This window comes from Strix aluco, chromosome Z, assembly GCF_031877795.1.
Source record: "Strix aluco isolate bStrAlu1 chromosome Z, bStrAlu1.hap1, whole genome shotgun sequence".
In the NCBI taxonomy this organism is placed as follows: Eukaryota; Metazoa; Chordata; class Aves; order Strigiformes; family Strigidae; genus Strix; species Strix aluco.
Window position 1 is genome coordinate 38,338,600 of NC_133971.1, and position 18,413 is coordinate 38,357,012.

Consider the following 18,413-nt stretch of genomic DNA (forward strand, 5'->3'; position numbering starts at 1 on the left):
TGCTTGATGCTGCAAAGTGCCAGGCTCCCTGATCCTGATTAGCAAAGCATTTAAACTTACACATAAAGCTATCAGTACTCCCATTGATTACAGTGGAGCAAATTGCACATTTAAACTTCCAGAAGATGCTAAAATGATTAGCAGGTTGCGGGTGAGAGCACTCCATTTCTGGAGACTTAATGAATAGGTCAAATTAATATTTTTTTAAAAAGCAACTAAAAAAAAAAAACCCAATTAAAAAGAGAGTTCATGGTCTTTGCTCTCCTATCAGTGGGGAATCAGACCAAGCGAAAACAAGTGTACAGCAAACAGAGGACTCCGAGTCAAGTTTATAGTAAAATAATCATCCCAACTGGAAACTCTAAGAGGTTTTCTTTCTCTTTTAAACCACTATTTTTGTAGAAGAACCTTAGTCTACTTATAATTAAGTCTTAAAGCCAGGCAGCCATTTAAGCCTCATAACTGGTAATTTGAGGTCTTCTTGTGAGTGTGTTTTCCTATGTCGACACTAATTTATTTCAGGGGAAAAAAAAATGGATATTATAAGAATGCTCTGTTTCCTATGGAGTTTCTCATGAAGTACAGACAAAAATAGGGCTGAAATCTAAACTGAAATTGCCAGGCATGGATTCTGAATTGTAGGTTTCTTTGTAAGCAAAATGATCCAAATTGAGACTAGCCTAAAAACACAGATTCTTCATCTGAACTGAATATTGCCACTTACATCCATTAAAAACAAATATGTGAGAAGCATTCAATTTCTGTTAGAGCCTTGGTGATTTCCCTCTATCCTCCATGCATATGAAAAAACAGTCATACCTTAGACTGGCACATGCCAGAAAATACATACTGTGCGTGCTAACTCTTGTGAACTAACTGGTTATCTGTATGCAGGTGGATGTTTTATGCATTCATATTTTACATAGTGGCAGATTAAGTATTTGGCAGGCACATTAGGTGCCTATTTTAAAATATTTATTCCTGTGTTTATTTTTCATTCATATGCTGCTGCAGTAACAAGTTACTCATACTTAACCAGTGATTTTGTATATTCCTCCAAGAGACAGTAGATACAAAGAGAAATTATGGTAAGAGGCAAAAAAAATCCATTCCCTAAAAAGGGAAAGAAAATGAAGCTTTTCTGTATTTACACAGCCTCTTATACTGCTTAAGGCTTCATCTACCCCCTAAGTAAGTAGCCGTCATTTATCTTACATCTGTTAAACAAAAATGTACAGTACAAATGCATTGTTGTGCACAGTTTTTGCAGGTGAGAGAGGGAGCAGATGCAGGGGGCTGCTGTAATACGCACTGCCCAAGGAATCGGGTGTTGTCAGAGCTGCTGCCTGCTCCTGGCATCTTCCAGGGGGTGTATGGGAGAAGACTTTGGGAACCTTGTAGATTAAATCAGTCCCTGCTCTTTGCCTTTGTGGAGGGGCAGGCTGTGACTGTCCATACAGATGATTTTTTTCACATCAGAGAGAATACTTTTGAAAAGGCAATAGGGGAGCTCCTGGGAAGCAACCAGGGTGGCTTGGTAGAGTTGGAGGGTTCAGGCAGGATTTGGGAGGGGAGGATGTGCCTCGAAGGGAAGCAATATATTTAACATCAGTCTGACTGCTGATGTGTCCAAGTTAAGCAAGCGCTTACATATTTGTGGCAACTGAGACAAGCTCTGAGGTCAAGTGAAATAAGATTAAAGAAGAAGAAATACATGCTCTGGGAAGTCTAAAGGGGATAGGTGTGATGTGCTGCTGGGTGAAGGACTGATTTGACACAGTCCCTGATAGCACTTAGGCCCTTGCTTTCAGCTTGGCTACTGAGAATTAGTATCAGGAATGGGATTTGTCTGATGTACATTGCTACTAGGTTAGGAGGATCATTTTCCAGATTGACTATAGGATAATCTTTCAGATATTGATGTCCTAGCTTGCTTTGTTGTTTTCTTGGGTTTTTAAAAATTTTCTTTCTCTCACTGTTTCACTTGTTTCTGGTGCCACATTCCAGGTTTCTGTGACTTCTGTATCCCATTTTGCTCTCCTGATCTTGGTTTTGATGTGTTAGTAAAGTCTCCAGGACCAGGCTTCTGTTTCACCGTGATTTCTTTACTGTTGCCTCCCTTTTTTACTGTTGTTTCTTTGGCATTTTTTGGCCTCCTCACACATCCTTTCATGGTTGCCATCGCATCCTTTCTTTAGTTTTTACAGAGAAGGTTATGTTTTAGGTCCTTCTCCTAAAATATCCATCCAGAGAGTAATTTTGAAATAATCCCATTGAGACTGCTGATACATTTAAATGTAGCTTTACATTTAGCACTTTTTTTGCAGCAGCAGATTTGTACATGGTAGTTTTACTACTTAAGCGTGTCTTTCTAGTTTTCTTCTTTGAAACAGGAAATGCTTTAGAAGTTTTTATGTATTGTTTTAAAATCTAAATTATAAAAATGTGTTGGGTTTGTGTGATGGGGTTTTTGGTAGCAGGGGAGGGGGCTACAGTGGCGGCTCCTGGGAGAACCTTCTCAAAGGTTCCCAGCTTCCCAGCTTCAAGTCAGACCCATCTCCGGCCAAGGCTGAGCCAATTAGTGACAGTGGCTGTGCCTCTGTGATAACATATTTAAGAGGGGGAACCTGGGAGGAGGAGTTTGAGTTGTGAGGAGTTGCGAGGACACCTCTGCGAACACCAAGATCAGTGGAAGAAAGGAGGAGAAGGGGGGGAGGTGTGCAGGAGCAGAGACACCCCTGTATCCCGTGGTGAGACGGCAGGGCCACCCCCCTGCCACCCATGGGGGTCTACAGTGGAGCACATGCCCACCTGCAACCTGTGGAGGACCCCACACTGGAGCAGGTGCTGCACCCGAAGAAGGCCAGAACCCCATGGGAAGAAGAAGCCCCCGCTGTTGTAGTTCGGCACTGGGAGGATTGCAACACGTGGGGGTGACCCATGTCGAGCAGCATGGGAATGGCTGCAGCCAGTGGGAAGAACTCACGACAGAGAAGGTTCATGGAGGAGTGTCTCCCATGAGAGGGACACCATGCTGGAGCAAGGGAGAATGTGAGGAGTCCTCCCCCTGAGGAAGAAGGAGTGGCAGACAGACTGTAACCCCCATCCCCTGCCCCCCTGCGCCTCTTGTGGGGAGAGGGTAGGGAGATCTGGAGCAAAGCTGAGCCCAGGAAGAAGGGATGGGTGGGGGAGGTGTTTTTAAGATGCGGTAATGCTTCTCACTCCCCACTCTGTCTGTTGAGTAGTGTTGTTGTTAGTGTTTGAATTAAAGTGATGTTCTTTTTTATCCCCCTAACAAGCTTGTCTTTTGCCATGACTGTAATGGTTGAGTCATCTCTCTCTGTCCTTATCTCAAATTCTGAGCGTTTTGCTTTATTTTTTCCTTCCCATTACTGAAGGGGAAGGGGTGAGTGAACAGCAGCATGGTGCTCAGTTGCTCCCTGGGCTCAAACCACCACAAAAACTGAAGTTAAAAAGTTTTGATCTGTAAACCAACTAAATATTCCTGCAGCATATTCCTGCCTGTATAAATTATCTTGTCGATCAAACAGTCTGTCTACAGCTATCAGTTCTGGAGGGCAATACTTATTTAATAATCTGCTTTACAGTGATGTAACATCTTTCTCTGAAGATTTCCAATAATTTAAAAACCGTGATTAAAAATGCTGTGAGGCATATGAAGTGACATTTGTGTGGGTACAGTGGGATATCAAAAGGTTAAATGACTTGCTCAGCAAGTGAGTGGTGGTCTCAATCTCCTGACCTAGCCCCAGAACAACCATTCATTTATAAATAAGTACTTTTGTCCAGGGATGCAAAAGCAAAGCCTCTGACATTTATTATTCTGATGTGTGTCTGTCCCCAGGACATTACATTTCTGTGGATACATCTTACGAGGGTGAGAAAGCAGTGCTTTCCAGCCCTGAGCTGTACTCTGAGGAGTGGAGCTGTGTCAGACTGATTTATCAGATAGCAATGACTTCAGAGACTTCACCTGATCCTGCGAAGCTCAACCTGTACCTGAGGCAGGAAGGAGAGAGCTTTGATCGTTTGCTGTGGTCAGCCAAGGAGCCTTCAGATAGCTGGCTCATAGCCAGCTTAGATTTAATGAACAGCACAAAGAAGTACAAGGTAAGGCCAGTTTTAGAACATGCCATGGGCTTTCTGTTTGCATGTGTTGGGGTATACGGACTGCTTTTTGAACATTTTCACTCTGGGCCCTATGCTTTGCTTTCACCCTAGGGCTGGCAGCATGTGAGTCAGCTAACCCCTCTGTCCCTAAAATCAGTGAGCAGAGCCGTCCTGAGCCAGTCAGTCGGTGTTCTTCCCAGTGAACACGTGGCACGGCTCACAGGAAAGCATGGCCAGCTGGACCATGTGGCAAGGATGTCTCACCTTATGGCAGCCCTGCAGAGCTGCTGGCATCCTGCAGCAGATATGGGACCTCCCAGGTCTGGGGTCTGCAGCTCCTTCTGGGAGGAGTCAGAAGCTGAGAGGAGAGCACTTCTACCCAAAACCCATCACATCGCATCTCTCACAGTAACGTCCTGTATAGCCACAGCTGAGGAATCTGGAGTTCCATACTCTTATATGAAGTGTGGGATTTTTTGGCCTTGTATCATTGTCCTTCAGTGTGCCTTCTGTCCTTGAGGAAGGGCATTGACTCCGTCTTTAACACATTCTGCCAAGCTCTTCCGGCAAAAACACCTCTCCTGACTGTAAGAATGATGAGTGCCCCCCTCTCATATATATTTAATTTGTTCTTGTGTTTATCCTGTTTAAATGTCCAGGGTGATAATGGAAATACTGAAACGGTAAGATTTACAGTTTGGTTTATATTGTGCAGATTGTACTGGAAGGTGAAATGGGACAAGATAAATCCGCCAGTATAGCAGTTTTTGAAATTAAAATAACTCCTGGATATTGTATTGGTAAGTACTGTCTGCTCAGGTCCCATATTCTCTGCACAGAAAAAAAATATCTTGGCAGTTTTAAAACTGAATTCAAGTCTGGGTTTAGAAAAAAGACAATGGCTGCCGTATTCGATATAGATATTTTTTAAGCTAAGGTTGCACACTGATATGTGTTTTTGTTCACCCATCTCTGAGATAGATTCTATATATATACATTTCACACGCAATAATTCATTCTAAAGCTATTTATTGTTCAAGGAGGAACAAGTGTTATCTTTTCACAGAACTAGACTGCTGCAAATATTAGACATAACAACTGTGACTATTTCTGCTGTCTTCCTGCTCATGCTTCCTTATAGTGGCATATTGCAGGCTGCAGAGTCAAAACTCTGTTGATATTTACACTTACTGCTATTTCCTCATGACATTTGCCAAAAACCACTAATGAAGTTCAGAAATTTCAGTGGCTAGGAGGCTGGGAGACCTTTGTATTTCTGGGGAGCTCTGTGGGAGACCTTTATATTTCTGGGGAGCTCTGGTGGAGTCCAACTGAATTGTCACAATTATTTGGCTCTGTGAAGGAAACAAAGCAGTCTCATTACTGCTATGAAATACTAGTCCTGTTTTGCTTCTAGCCATTTGTGATTTACAAGCGGAAGCTCTTCTCTCACTATTTAATACTATGAAGTGGAATATTTTATATTATTTTATTCAGTTCTAAATTACAGTAGTCCCACATTGCCAAATAATGAAAAGATTGATAGGACCAAACAGGATGGAAATGAAAATTTTAGCAAAAATTGATCCAAAATTGTGGCTAGGTTTGCTTCCATTTATTAAAGCTAAGTGCTGTCTCCAGTTTTATAAATACAGGTGTTCTTTGCACTGCCATATGTAAAATGATGCCAGTGCTTAGTTACCACCTCTCTTCCAGTTTCTGTAATGAAAATGTGTGCACTCAGCTGGTGATGTCTGCAATTGCAGAATGTGACTTTGAAGAAAATCATCTTTGTGGCTTTGTGAACCGCTGGAACCCCAATGTCAACTGGTTTGTTGGTGGAGGGAACATTCGCAATTCTCAGTCTATCCTGCCCAGAGACCACACACTTAACAGTGAACTGGGTAAGCAATGAATGTATGACAGAAGTATAGTGGAAAATTTGAGTCTGTTATCCATGTATGAGTCTTATACTGCAAATTCTTATGTGAGTTATTTCTTTTCTTCTGACATTGACTGGGTAGGAATGATTTATGTGAAAAAGGGGATTAGAAGAGAATGGGAGAATTTGCAGAAGTTCACACAATGTTTCCTGTAAGTTTTATAATAATGTTGTTATACCCTTTGCTAGACTTCAAAATTACTCAAAATAAGGATAAAATTTTGGATGGATTTCATCTTTTTGTGGATTGTAAAAGTATGGGCCACAGTAAATTTTAAAATCTTGTACTGCTGCTCTGTACAGCTGGCAGGGGTTTTCCTTCCAGTGGCTAGTAGAAAAGTTGAGTAGGAGAGCTAAGGGATTGAAACATGTTTGGAGAATCTCGGGTTCAATTGCACCATTTAGGGGTTTTGCTTCTTTCAGTCAAACACGGTGCTGTTAATACAGTCTGTTGGAGGCAGAATGCTGCAAAGACTTAAAGCATTTTCAGCACTTGCCCTGTGTGAAATACTTGTCCCAGCCACCTTTTTGAGAGGAGAACATTTTACATAGTCATAGAGAAGGTTTGGGGGATATCTTAGCCTTTGCTGTACTGTTTCATGAAGTACCACAGTAGGTGACGGTCAGGAGATCTGGCTGCTGCAGCACACTGTTCATCTCGGATATTGTGACGCTTGTGACAGTGCAAGGAATCACATCATGAAAAGCAGGGTTGATCCTCTTCCCTTAACTCATGCCGCTGTGCTTTTTTATTTAGTTCACAATTGTGTGAGTTGAGTACAGAGTGTCAGTCCGTCCCTGCATCACCCCATGGCACCTAAATGCTGATAAAATTTTGATGGAAGTTTAACTCATCACTACTTCCAACAGCAGACAGATCTACCTATTAAATAAAGTACTGTATGTGATAGGAAACACTGCCAACTGGGAGGGATCTGTTTTCTTGTAGCCACAGTGTTTCTTTTTCACACCAAACCCTCACTGCTGACCATCGACTGAGAAGAGCCTGAGAAGCAGCAAGTCATGGAAGAGCCTTCTTTTTGTGAGAGCTGGGCTATGAATGTATATCAGACAGGGAGATGATAATTAAGCTATGAAATGTGGTAAAACTGCAGAGCAAAAATGAAGCCCAGAACTTCTCAGGCAAGTACTGCTGAAGTGTCACCAGTCCCTGGCAGTGGGCAGGATGGAGGAGACCCAAAGCCAAGCAAGCCCTTTCCCCTCCTTCCACTGGAGTGAAGCAAGAAATGACATCTCCAGGTTTGAGAACACTATTAGCTAATTAACATAGTGGTGTAGATACAAACCTAACAGCACAGTCTGCATTGTCCATGCTGAAGCACCCTGTCAGTTTGACATGTCATTCTCCTCTAAGTTTTCTACTTGTGAAGAACCATTTTTCCATTCATCAACTGATACTGTTTGGTGGGGTGTTTCTGAGAGTGCAGAAGAAGAAAAACCAGATGCGTGCACATGGATACGTCCTGATTAAATCAAGATAACTCTCCCAAAGTCAAAGTCTGAGAAGCTGTACCCTTTGAAAATCCTGCAGGTCATATTGGCTGTTGAAGGGGGAGGGAATCTACTAATCTGTGATGCATTTTTCTGTTTATTAACATCTCCCAAAAGTCTTTTTTTAGGGTTTTACAAAAAAACCAGTCTATTCAGTAAAGGTAAAACATTTAGAAACCAAATCCTAGATAGACTGAGCAGAATTATACAATTGTGAAATGTACAGAATAAAGGTTGTTTGCCAATTCATTAGATACATGCTGAGTAAAATGTGACGAAACACATGGCTTATAGTCTTGTTCCTTTACTTGAGTTGCCTTAGTAAAAGTTGCACTTGGAGGAAGACTAAATACTATGATGAGCTGTTGGGAGGCAGGGAATTTACTCAGTTGTAACACTTTTTTCCATTTATGAACAGCTCCCAAAATTCAGAGAGGTTATTACTTTCTTCGATATAAAGGACTTGAATAAAGACTTAAGAAAGAGCTGAGACTGTTTTGCCAGTGCTATGTTAGCCAAACAGCTTTGGGTTGTACATAGAAGGAAAGGAGAGAAAAAAAAGAACCTCTTATAATTACTAAAATTTCCTAGGAATCAACCATCGTTGTCCAGGTCACAGAGATACATGTCTAAGTCCCTGCCCATCTCCTCATACTTCTTGTAAGTGGTGTCCTTTAAAGAATGTCCTTCTACCAAGTTTCTTTTATACTTTTAGGTCACTACATGTATGTGGACTCTGTTTACGTCAAACATTTTCAGGAAGTGGCCCAGCTAATCTCACCAAAGACGACAGCCCCGATGTCTGGCTGCTTATCTTTTTATTATCAACTAAAGCAGGAGAGTAGCATTGTTTTTACCATTTACTTGAGAGACACGAGTGGCTTTTATGAAGAGATCTGGAAAACAGACAGTGCACTGAGTGTGGACTGGGCACTAGCAGAAGTTGACTTCAATGCGCTGTACCCTGTGGAGGTAAAGCAATCATTCCTGTACAGTCCAGCTGTGGCTTTCAGGTTGCATCAGACATCAGTGCCAACTCAGGCCAAGCTGGGAACATTGGCCATCCGGTATCTGAAAGATGGTTATAAAGATGCTCGTGATCTGTTGTTTCCTTTGTCCACTGCATAAGGCTCAAGGTGGAATCACTTCCCATACTGGTGCTTGCTTTTCAGCAAAGATGAAGTCTGGTGGTGAAATGCTTGAATAGAATACCTTGGGAGATTGTAGAGTCCTACTAATGTGAGGTCTTTCAGTTCTTAATAATGTCAGTGTTCTCACAATCCCATACTTCTGTGACTCGATGATCCATTTTTGAGGATGCTGAGTATCATAAAATAATGCATGCCTCCCACTGCAGAAGAAAAATTTTCAAAAAATTTCAAGCTCTTTTCTCTACCTTATACAGTCCTGAAATTCAGTCTTTCTGTGCTTTCACGAGACAGAGTCCAAACTTCGGCCCTAATAGTACAGTTGTCTGTAGATGTGAAAGCCAGCTCTCTATGGTTACTATAGTTAATTTCAAGAGTATCAGAAATAATTTGAATTTTTTATTCTGTAGTGTTTACTGAAAAAAATCCAAATCTTAGAATAGTGGAATAAACATTTATATATGTATATGTATATATGCATTAAAAAAATATGCGCATATAAAAATCTGTATGTATATGTATATATATGTGTATATATGTGTATATGTATGTGTGTATATATACATACACATATATGTGCCTTATATCTTTACATATATGTAAAATGTATATTCTTATATCTAATATCTTAGAAGATTGGAATAAGCTGCATATATATTATATATATACATATGTAATTACATGTATGCAAATGCATATTTTATACATATATATGTAATTTTTATATATATATACTCACTCCCTATATACATATACACTTCTAATAGTAGGATTACAAATAAATTGGCTTTCATTCTACTTGCTTTAACTCCATATAGGTTATTTATTAATTCACCATAAACCTGCAGATTTTCAGAAATTATTAGGGGTCAAGCTAATTTTCATGAGCTGTTACATAGTCTTTCATGCTTTGTAAAGTCATTGACGAAGTCATCCATTTGAATTGTCAGACTTCCAATGGTATGGGAAAGGAGATTAGATCTGATAAGCTCTCATAATACTGAATGATAAGTGAATTACTTATTCAATAAAGATAAAGTAACATGCAAGGGGAAAAACAGTCCTAATGCTATAGATGGAAATTAATTAATGATCGCTCAGAGCGTGGCATTACGGTGGTTAATTTTGCGAAAAAATCCTCTCAGTTCCTAATGGCATTCATAAAACCATCCGGAATGTTGGAGACTATCAATAGTGGAATAAACAGCAAATCAGAGGATGTTGTACCACTGGATGAAGACGCAAAGTACCCCTGTGTTCAGCAGAGTATGCAACTCCAACTCCCTCAGTTAAAAAAGAATATCCTAGATCTACAAGAGGGAGGTGGGGATAATCAAAAGTATGGATGAATTATTTATAAATTAATGAAATAACAGTTTTCAGCCTGTAGAAAAAAAAATCACTGAAGTAGAATATGGTATAAGTTCATAAAAATCATGAATGACACAGAAAATATTAACTGTTCCATGTTTCTCGTAATTTGCTGTTCCAAATTCTTAATTATCAGGTAACAGTGTTAAAATAAATGAAAGGGAGAGTTTTTTCCTACATCACATAACTGTAGAACTCACTTCCACAGCATACGATGGATACCATTATGCTGATCAGTTCAAAAACTGATTAGACAAATTAATGGGAAAGAAAGAATCCATCAGGAATGCAATGTGAGGGAAGAAGAACTGAAAACTTGTCATTGTCTTCAGTTCTTTCTATAGGGAGCTCTGCTGGAAACAAGACACTGGGCTAGATGGGCCTTTATTCTGCTCCAGGAATTTTTATGTTATCCAACACGGTCATTATTTTAGAGATCACTTTACAGAAATAAGACTAAACCTTGCATATAATTTCTTCAGTTGCTTCAAGAGGGTCTTCCTCTTTGTTTCATGCAGCTAAAGGAGATGGCTCACGATTCTTTCACAGCTCTCCTAGTTTGACTCCCATCCCTAGGCGAGACATCATGGGCATTGCTTTCACTGAACAGGATCTCACTCTGGAAGCATTTGTCCTTACATCCTTGTTTTGTCCCTGGGGTTGCCTTGTGGTTTAGGCCTTTTCTCAAAGTTTTCCTGTAACTCAGAGCTTTGATACTTAAAAGGATTTTTAAGACGCTTCCTCAAGAGTTATGGACTGTCCTCCACTTACTTGAGGAAATTATATCCCTTGGGAATGACTGAGTACAAACACTGTTTGATCTTTGTGGTAAACAAAACACAGCAATAGCTTTTCTGGTTCTTATCTTAACTAAATTTTTTAAAGGAAATTTTCCCTGCCAGCTGATGCCAAGGCACAGGTTTCCGTATCTGAGGATGTTTAGAGAAAATAGTAAAACTTAATATTGGAACAGCAGAGTAATCCTCACAGTTTGTTTTTAGGTCTTGATCCAGATGGATTCTAGATACAGTAATAATTAGGCTGCTTTGGAGTTCTAGTCAATACAGACTGATGACGCTGAATACTGGCTCTGTATGGTATCATGAGAGTAGCCTTACTGCATCTTTAAAACTGGTGCTTTGTAAAGCAGCAGAAGAGTTATGTTCCCCTTGATTTTTCCTTGACCTTGAGTGGGCAAAGATCTGGTGCCGGGGTCAGGCTCTGATTTATATTCCTAATAAGTGATACAATTTCATTTGTCCTGACACCTGCAATGCTGTCTGAGATGCCCTGAAATCCATCTGGGACATCTGATCAGAATTGTGTAATATGAAGATGTGTACCAAAATTATTCCTGTGTATTTGGTAGCTGAATAACAAATGATTGTCATTTCCAGGTAATATTTGAAGTTGCTTTCAATAGTGCCAAGGGAGGTTACGTTGCCCTTGATGACATTTCTTTCTCTCCGGTTTATTGCAGCAATCAGACAGGTATGAGTTCTTATTGCTATTTACCTTCCTTGTTTTCCCCCTTTGCTTTGCCCCACTGCACCATCTGTCAGTACTTGCAATATTTAGTAGTGATGTGCAGATGCTGCCTTCTCAACTGACCAGTGCCATTGGGCTCCTCTTCCTCCTGGCAACAAAAGAGCAGATAAACACTAATGCCATTCATTTGATCCAGAAACCAGTCCTTCATGCTGCTTCTACAAAGACCTTGCCTCGTGGATCTGCAGATGGAGTGCTGAACTGAATGCTGTATTTTCATCAGCTTTTGAACAAATTACCACTTGCTGACCTGTCACAGTAAGAGAGGGGGATTTCCCCAGGTGTGATGGTATGGAAGAAAATGTCCTGGGCTTTTCATTATTGCTGATGCAGAGATTATCTTCTTCCATGCCACATGCCCTGAGGTGTTCTTCAGAGCCAAATGGGAGCCTTGGCTTCCCGTCTTCACTCTTCCAGGAGGTATTCTTTATCTCAGAGTGGCACATCTGACAGGTTTTTAGTAGGTTTTCACAGCAGCAGAAGTCAGCTGAATCCATGTGACCCCTGCTGTAGAGGCACTGGGGATGAAGGACTTGTAATTTGCGAATGCAGCCTCTTAAGTAGCTGTGTACTGGTTGCTTGGGTTTGACTGTAGCGCTAAGCAATAGTCAAAAGTAGATTAGTGGTTTCCCACCGAGCCCATCCATTCTTTCAGTCACAAGTTTGAATTTTTGGGCTAATGTTTTGAGGTGATCAAGGAAAAAGAGATTTTTTTTTTCCCCCTTTTTTATCTGCTTGGAGTCTCTGCCAGCTTTACCTGCACTGCTCAAGTATCAGTAGGGAGTAGATTCCAGATATGTTATTAATGCACAACTCTTGGCTGAGTAAATCTGGTTGTTTCTTTAACTCCTTGACATCTGTTCTGTTTTTGCTTTGTTTTTCCATCTTCAATTTTGTATTTCCGTCTTCAGATGTTTTGAATAGAGATGTTAAAAAAGCAAAAGATCTTAATTCTCTTGTATGCCGACATAGCAGAGTATGTAAGAGAATTAAGATTTTTCCTTATTTTTCTGGAAGTTTTGGCCAACAAAGGTCTCAATGTTAGCCAAACAGAGGGAGAAGGTTGAGAGAAGGACTCACTCATTGAGAGAAGGGAGAAGGACTATGAAACTTGCTCGCCAAAGGATGGATCAAAAGGTGGGCTTAATGCTGCATGGACCTGGCAGTGCTCCAGCTCCATTTTCTTTAGCTAGGAGAGCAGTGCAGGGAGGTCAGGGCTGCCTCCTCTTTCTCTGTAGGCATGGAAAGACACAGGCAGTGCTTAGATCTGGCTTATTTGAGGCTGAAAGGCCACAGGTATCTTTCCAAAGACAACATTTTGCTTCTGAAGCTGATCATCTGTATCCCTGCCCTTTCTGGGAAGTCCATCAGCCTCCATGCAGAAGGTTCGTGTGTGCTACTGTAGAGTGATGCTTATGAGGTCTGAGACTCCTGACGTAGCCAAAAATTGCGTGGTGGGTTTGGTTTGTGCCTCTCCTTCCCCCAGCATCTGGTAAAGTGACTGATGAGGCTTTCAAAGAAGTAGAAATGCTTTACTGAAAAGTACCCATTCACAAGGGAGATTTTTTCAGACTAAAGCAAATCCTGACCCTTGAATTCTGCATCACAGGTCAAGAGGGAGCTATCAGAAAGGCTGGGGAGCTTAGCTTAGCTTTTAATCAACTTCACTGTAAATGGTGCAGCTTTATTTGCTGCTGTGCTAAAATGCATGAGGTCAGTAGCCATGAGGTGATACATGAACCAAAAGCCATTTGACTTACATACTTGTGGCATGCATACGTACACACATTATACATGACAACAAAAGGGTTTTTAGAAAAAAAACCCTTGCTCTTTAAAAAAATATTAAATGTTGATGTTAGAAAGTTATCCCCTTGGAAGCTGAAATGAAAATGTGACACCCATGCACACACTCATGCTCATTTTGTCCAAATATCTTTTGAATGAAGGAGGGGGAAGAAAAAAAAATGGTCTGAATGTCTTTCTGCATTATGTCCTGAAGGAGGAATCTTCTCTTAATATCTGTATCTTATTTATATTTTATAGGGACTGTAAAGGAGGTTTCCTCCCAGCTCCAGCAAAAATACAAGAAAATAACACCCACTTGTGGTAGAAAATTGATAGTTTAATATCATTGTGACTTTGCACTATATGTGTATAAGATCTTTGCACAGGCTCATCTTCTGTAATGCAAAGAAAGATGAAGCAGAGTATACTTTGGCATCCTTGTGCTTCAAATACCTATGCTTATTATACTGTGCTTTTCCTAACAGAACATATGCATCTATCTTTTAGGAACTCCTTTCAATCCTGCCGAGGCAGGCTGCAATTTTGAGGAAGATCTGTGTAATTTTTACCAGGATCACAAAGATGGCCCAGGATGGAGCAGAGTGAAAGTAAAGCGTAACATGTATAGAGCTGGAGATCACACTACCGGGTTTGGTAAATTAAAACTCCTTTTCACTAGAAGAGTCAAACTGGAAATAAAGGTTAATCTGTTGTATCATTGTTCACTCTGTTAAATAATGTCATTGGCACACTAGTTAGATTGACTCACTGCAACTCCCTGCCATTAAAAATCAGTGCACACCACTCTGTCCTAGCTGGGACTCTGGCTGTGCCTCCCCACATGTAAAGGGGGAAGGTCGCCTATTGAATAGTCATGCAGGACCGTAAATCAGAGTACATTCACTATACTGAAGTAGTAGTCACTGACAGAATGATTCCACAAAAATATGCAAGCACATATAATAGTAGCTTAATGCATTGCTTTTAATATAGAGAAATGATGGCGTCTTAGCACTTCAAGGCTTAGTATAGTTGGCATTTTTAAGAGAAAACTGTGAAATGTTGTGTAGTGAAGCCACAGAGTGAAAGGCCTGCTAGTAAGTTCTGAAACTCACACATCTTTTTGTGTAGAGTATTCATGGTTCTTAATCATATGTGCAAAAGTCTCACCTCTTTATACTTGGTGCAGGGAATAATAGGCCTTGTGGCCCATCCTTCATTCTTTGGTCTCAGAACAGTACCCTTGAAAGAGCCAGGTTTCCAGTGAGGCCAGCAGGCCAGAGGATTTTTTAGTGTAAATTTGAAAAGTGCTTATTTCTGGTAACTTAGCCATGTGCAAGTTTAGCTTGAAGTAGCCAGGACGCTTTTAGAAAAATTCTTATTCCCTTTCAAACAGAGTGTGATAATCTGTTTCCTGCCAGTAGAAACTGTTTTTGTAACCAAAGTCTGATGCAATAACTGAAACTGCTTTAATAGCAAATCAGCTGTGCTAATTGAGTATTAGAAATACTCAGTAATTGTGCTGTCTTGCAGGTTATTACTTGTTGGCGAACACAAAGTTTACATCACAGCCTGGGTACATTGGACGTCTGTATGGCCCAACCCTGCCAGGAAATTTGCAATTTTGTCTGCGTTTTTATTATGCCTTATATGGGTTTTTCAAAATGAGTGGCACTCTTGCTGTTTATATCTTTGAAGAGAATCATGTCGTTCAAGAGAAAATCTGGTCCGTCTTGGACTCTCCAAAGGGAGTTTGGACTCAAGCTGAAATCTCCTTCAAAAAGCCTATGCCTTGCAAGGTAAGAGCCAATTCTTCAAATCTGCTGAATTCTGAATGGAGATTTTCCTTGCCTTCTCTTCCCAGGGTTCTTTGTTATCTGGGGATTAATTCTAAGTGACCTATACCTGCAAAGTGAAATAGAGTTCCCCAGGCAGTAGAGTGGGGAGTAGAGAATTTCTTCACAGTCTGGCTCCCATAGGAGCCCCCCGTTCGTATTAGGAACGGGGCAGTGTTACCCTGGTGTCCTCAACTGTAGTCACAGTATTTGTGGAGATTTCACCTGAGGACCTCTAATGAGAGCCATCTGTTTCTTGGTTTCTCAGCAGGCTCCATGTTCACTCATTTTTGTTTGTTTGTTTCATATGTGATTCATATCACTGTACTCAATTACAGATTTTAATTGATCTAAAAAGTCAGTACTGGTAAGTTCTGGTCAAAATGGAGAGCTCATCCTACTTTCCTACATTCAACCACTGGGTTAAAATATGAAACCAGAAGTCAGTGTAATTTAGAGGAATGAACTTGAAGTATTTCCAGTGTCTGGTTGGAGAGGTCACTTTGTTGTCCCACCTAGTTAATAAGAATAACGTATATATTTCACATCACCTCCTGAGTAAGTCCTCAAGCTGCTGTTATTCCTCACCTCCACTCTTTTTACAAAGACTGACTTTTACACAGATTTGTGTATGCACCACTTCTGCAGTTATCCTGATTTCTGTAATGGTTTTTAACTATCTGTGAGTGATCTGAGGAGGACCAGATGGATTACTACCTGATGACACTGAGATAAATCCAGCTTTTTTTCAGTGTGATAGAACTATGAACATAAGAATGAAAGCTTGTCTTGTAACTCCCATTTTTCTAAATTATAGACTCAGATATATTTCTAATTTATTTATTTAATAAATATTAATTTAATTTATTTAATTTATTCTAATTTAATACCTGAGTCTATAATTTCTGAATTATCTTAAGCATTTTTCCCACTACAAATCCATTGTTGAAATTGCAGTAGTTATTGAGTTTAACTTTTCTTGAATAAAAAACCACAGTAGTTTTCTTTGAAGTAAATACACTGTAAAAGAAAAAGTTCACCAAGTAAAAACGTTGCCTAACTGTGTTAAAAGGGAAATTTACACTGAAAATTTTGGTCCTAATTGTTGGCTAGTGTTTTCTCTCAGATATCTGACACCTTAAAAAATTGATGGGATTTTTATGTACATACTTTTTAGGCATAAAACATAATAGAATTTCTAATTCCCTTTCAACTGATATACAAAAAAAAATTTTATTACTACTTAGCAAGTGCGTGATAGAAAAGTCTCTCATAGTATCATCCCAAAATATTTTCAGAAAATTATTTTTCTTTTTTTTAAATAATGAAAAGTTATTGGTTAAAAATGCAAGCTTATAACGTACTTTTGCCATCTCCTGTTTATGTATTTCTTTATTACTCCTAAAAAGGTTCAGTAGCTTGTGTGGTGTAATACACTGTAGTGGTGACAGCTAAGCATGACTGTTAAAGATGGTTTATAGCCTTGGAGGTGGCAGTTTTTTTAGCATCTGACATTTACATGGAAAATCTTTTCCAATATGAATTTATGAAGAACTATTTTTATGTTTTCCTAGAAATCACTATATCTAAAACAGTTGTGAAGAAGCTTGCCTGGAATGGAAAGCTTTTCGTGAATTGCAGCTTTCATGTCTGTAGTTACTAGTCTGTCTGTACGCAGTAACAGATGGGGACAGCAGCACAGAGGAGAATAAAGAAGTCAAGGAAATATCCTCGCTGCTTCTGAGCCCAAAGGTCTGCAGGAGGGAAGAAACCCCGTGCTCTGCAGCAGGAGGGTTTGTTGGCCTCTGGCAATTCTCAAGAACCTTCAGTGGGTCCTTCAGGTCTTGTGACGGGAAAGCCTTCCTTCCCACGGAAACAAGTTGCAAAATGTTTCTGTTGAGGAGGCATTCCTCAAGTATCACAAAAGGTGAGATTTATTGGGCTTTAGAGAACTCAGCATGTGTCCAGCATATCATAATTCAGACATCCCTTAGCCAAATAACTATGTGTTTGGGGGTGTGTGTGTGTGAAGTTCTACCCTTAGCCTTGATTTAAACCTGTTCTCTTGCACTGTATTTTTTACTGGATTAGAAAATTAAATTAGATTTAGAATAGGGATTAAGGTGCAGTTTTGCATATGTAGTAGGTGCCGTTGGTACATAATAAATCTTGCACAAGCTATAGTGTGCTGAATTTTGTATAACAGTTTTATGGTTTTCATGATGGCTGTGTATGTATGTACACCGTCAGCTTATAAAGTTTTCCTTACAGAAATAGTACATGGAAGACAATGGATGAGCATATGGAATGTATATCAAGATATGTTTACAGCTGAGAAGGTAGCATACAAAAGACAAATGATACCGAAGTTTGAGCATGTGTCTGCTTGCCATAAGGCAAGGGTGAAAAACTGGTGTAGTTACAGGTTGTCTGCTTGTAATATTCACAAGCACGCTTGAATGAAGTTGATTCTGGCTTTTCCTTGCAATCTCATGCCCAACTGTTCAACCTTAATACTTTAAAAAATCCTCTCATCCTTTATTTTGTTTATTTCTTCTTTTCCAAGCCCACAGAAGGAAATGAAGGAGCACTGTATAAACATTTAGGTTAGTTATCTGTAAAGATGTGTCTGTCTCGGACCTGGTGAAATAGCTGACAAGGAACACTCAGTGCTGTGGCTGTCTCCAATGTAGGCCAGTGGTGGAGGTGCATCAGAGCACGTTTTGCCTGACAGCAACAAGTGGTGGGAACCAACAAGTCAGTGATTACACTTCAGTCTCTGGAGGAATAGACAGTATAGAGAAACATGAGAGAAACAAGCTCACTGAAGCTTGACCTCTCTTGTCCTGTTTCTTCCAACCTGTCTTTCCATCTCTTGCCTCCTCACTGATGCATCTTTGTCTTATTTATCTTGCCCTATAGGCAGCAACACCCCCATTCCCCATCTTACTCCTGGCTCCTCAGCTCTGGACAGTCCAATTTTTTTCCCCTCTAATCCTGTCCATGTCTCAGTCTGTTTACCCTGCTTGTCCCAGTTCTTACAAATGTTAATTTTTAAAAAACTACTGACTTGACAGAAAGCACAGTTCTAGAACAAAGACCAAACCCTGACACATTTCATGCTCCTACTCCAGTCCC

The 18,413-nt window shown here is 40.1% G+C and overlaps 1 protein-coding gene across 2 annotated transcripts in view; it reads left to right on the top strand.

The window, feature by feature from the left end:
• Positions 1-18,413, top strand: part of MAMDC2 (MAM domain containing 2) — a 68,083-nt gene that overhangs the window by 33,039 nt on the left and 16,631 nt on the right. For both annotated transcript variants that reach the window (XM_074813183.1, XM_074813184.1), the window contains exons 3-9: positions 3,866-4,131; positions 4,847-4,931; positions 5,898-6,035; positions 8,301-8,557; positions 11,502-11,595; positions 13,948-14,094; positions 14,974-15,239. In XM_074813183.1, coding sequence (XP_074669284.1) covers positions 3,866-4,131; positions 4,847-4,931; positions 5,898-6,035; positions 8,301-8,557; positions 11,502-11,595; positions 13,948-14,094; positions 14,974-15,239 — 1,253 coding nt within the window. The remainder of the gene's footprint in view (positions 1-3,865; positions 4,132-4,846; positions 4,932-5,897; positions 6,036-8,300; positions 8,558-11,501; positions 11,596-13,947; positions 14,095-14,973; positions 15,240-18,413) is intronic.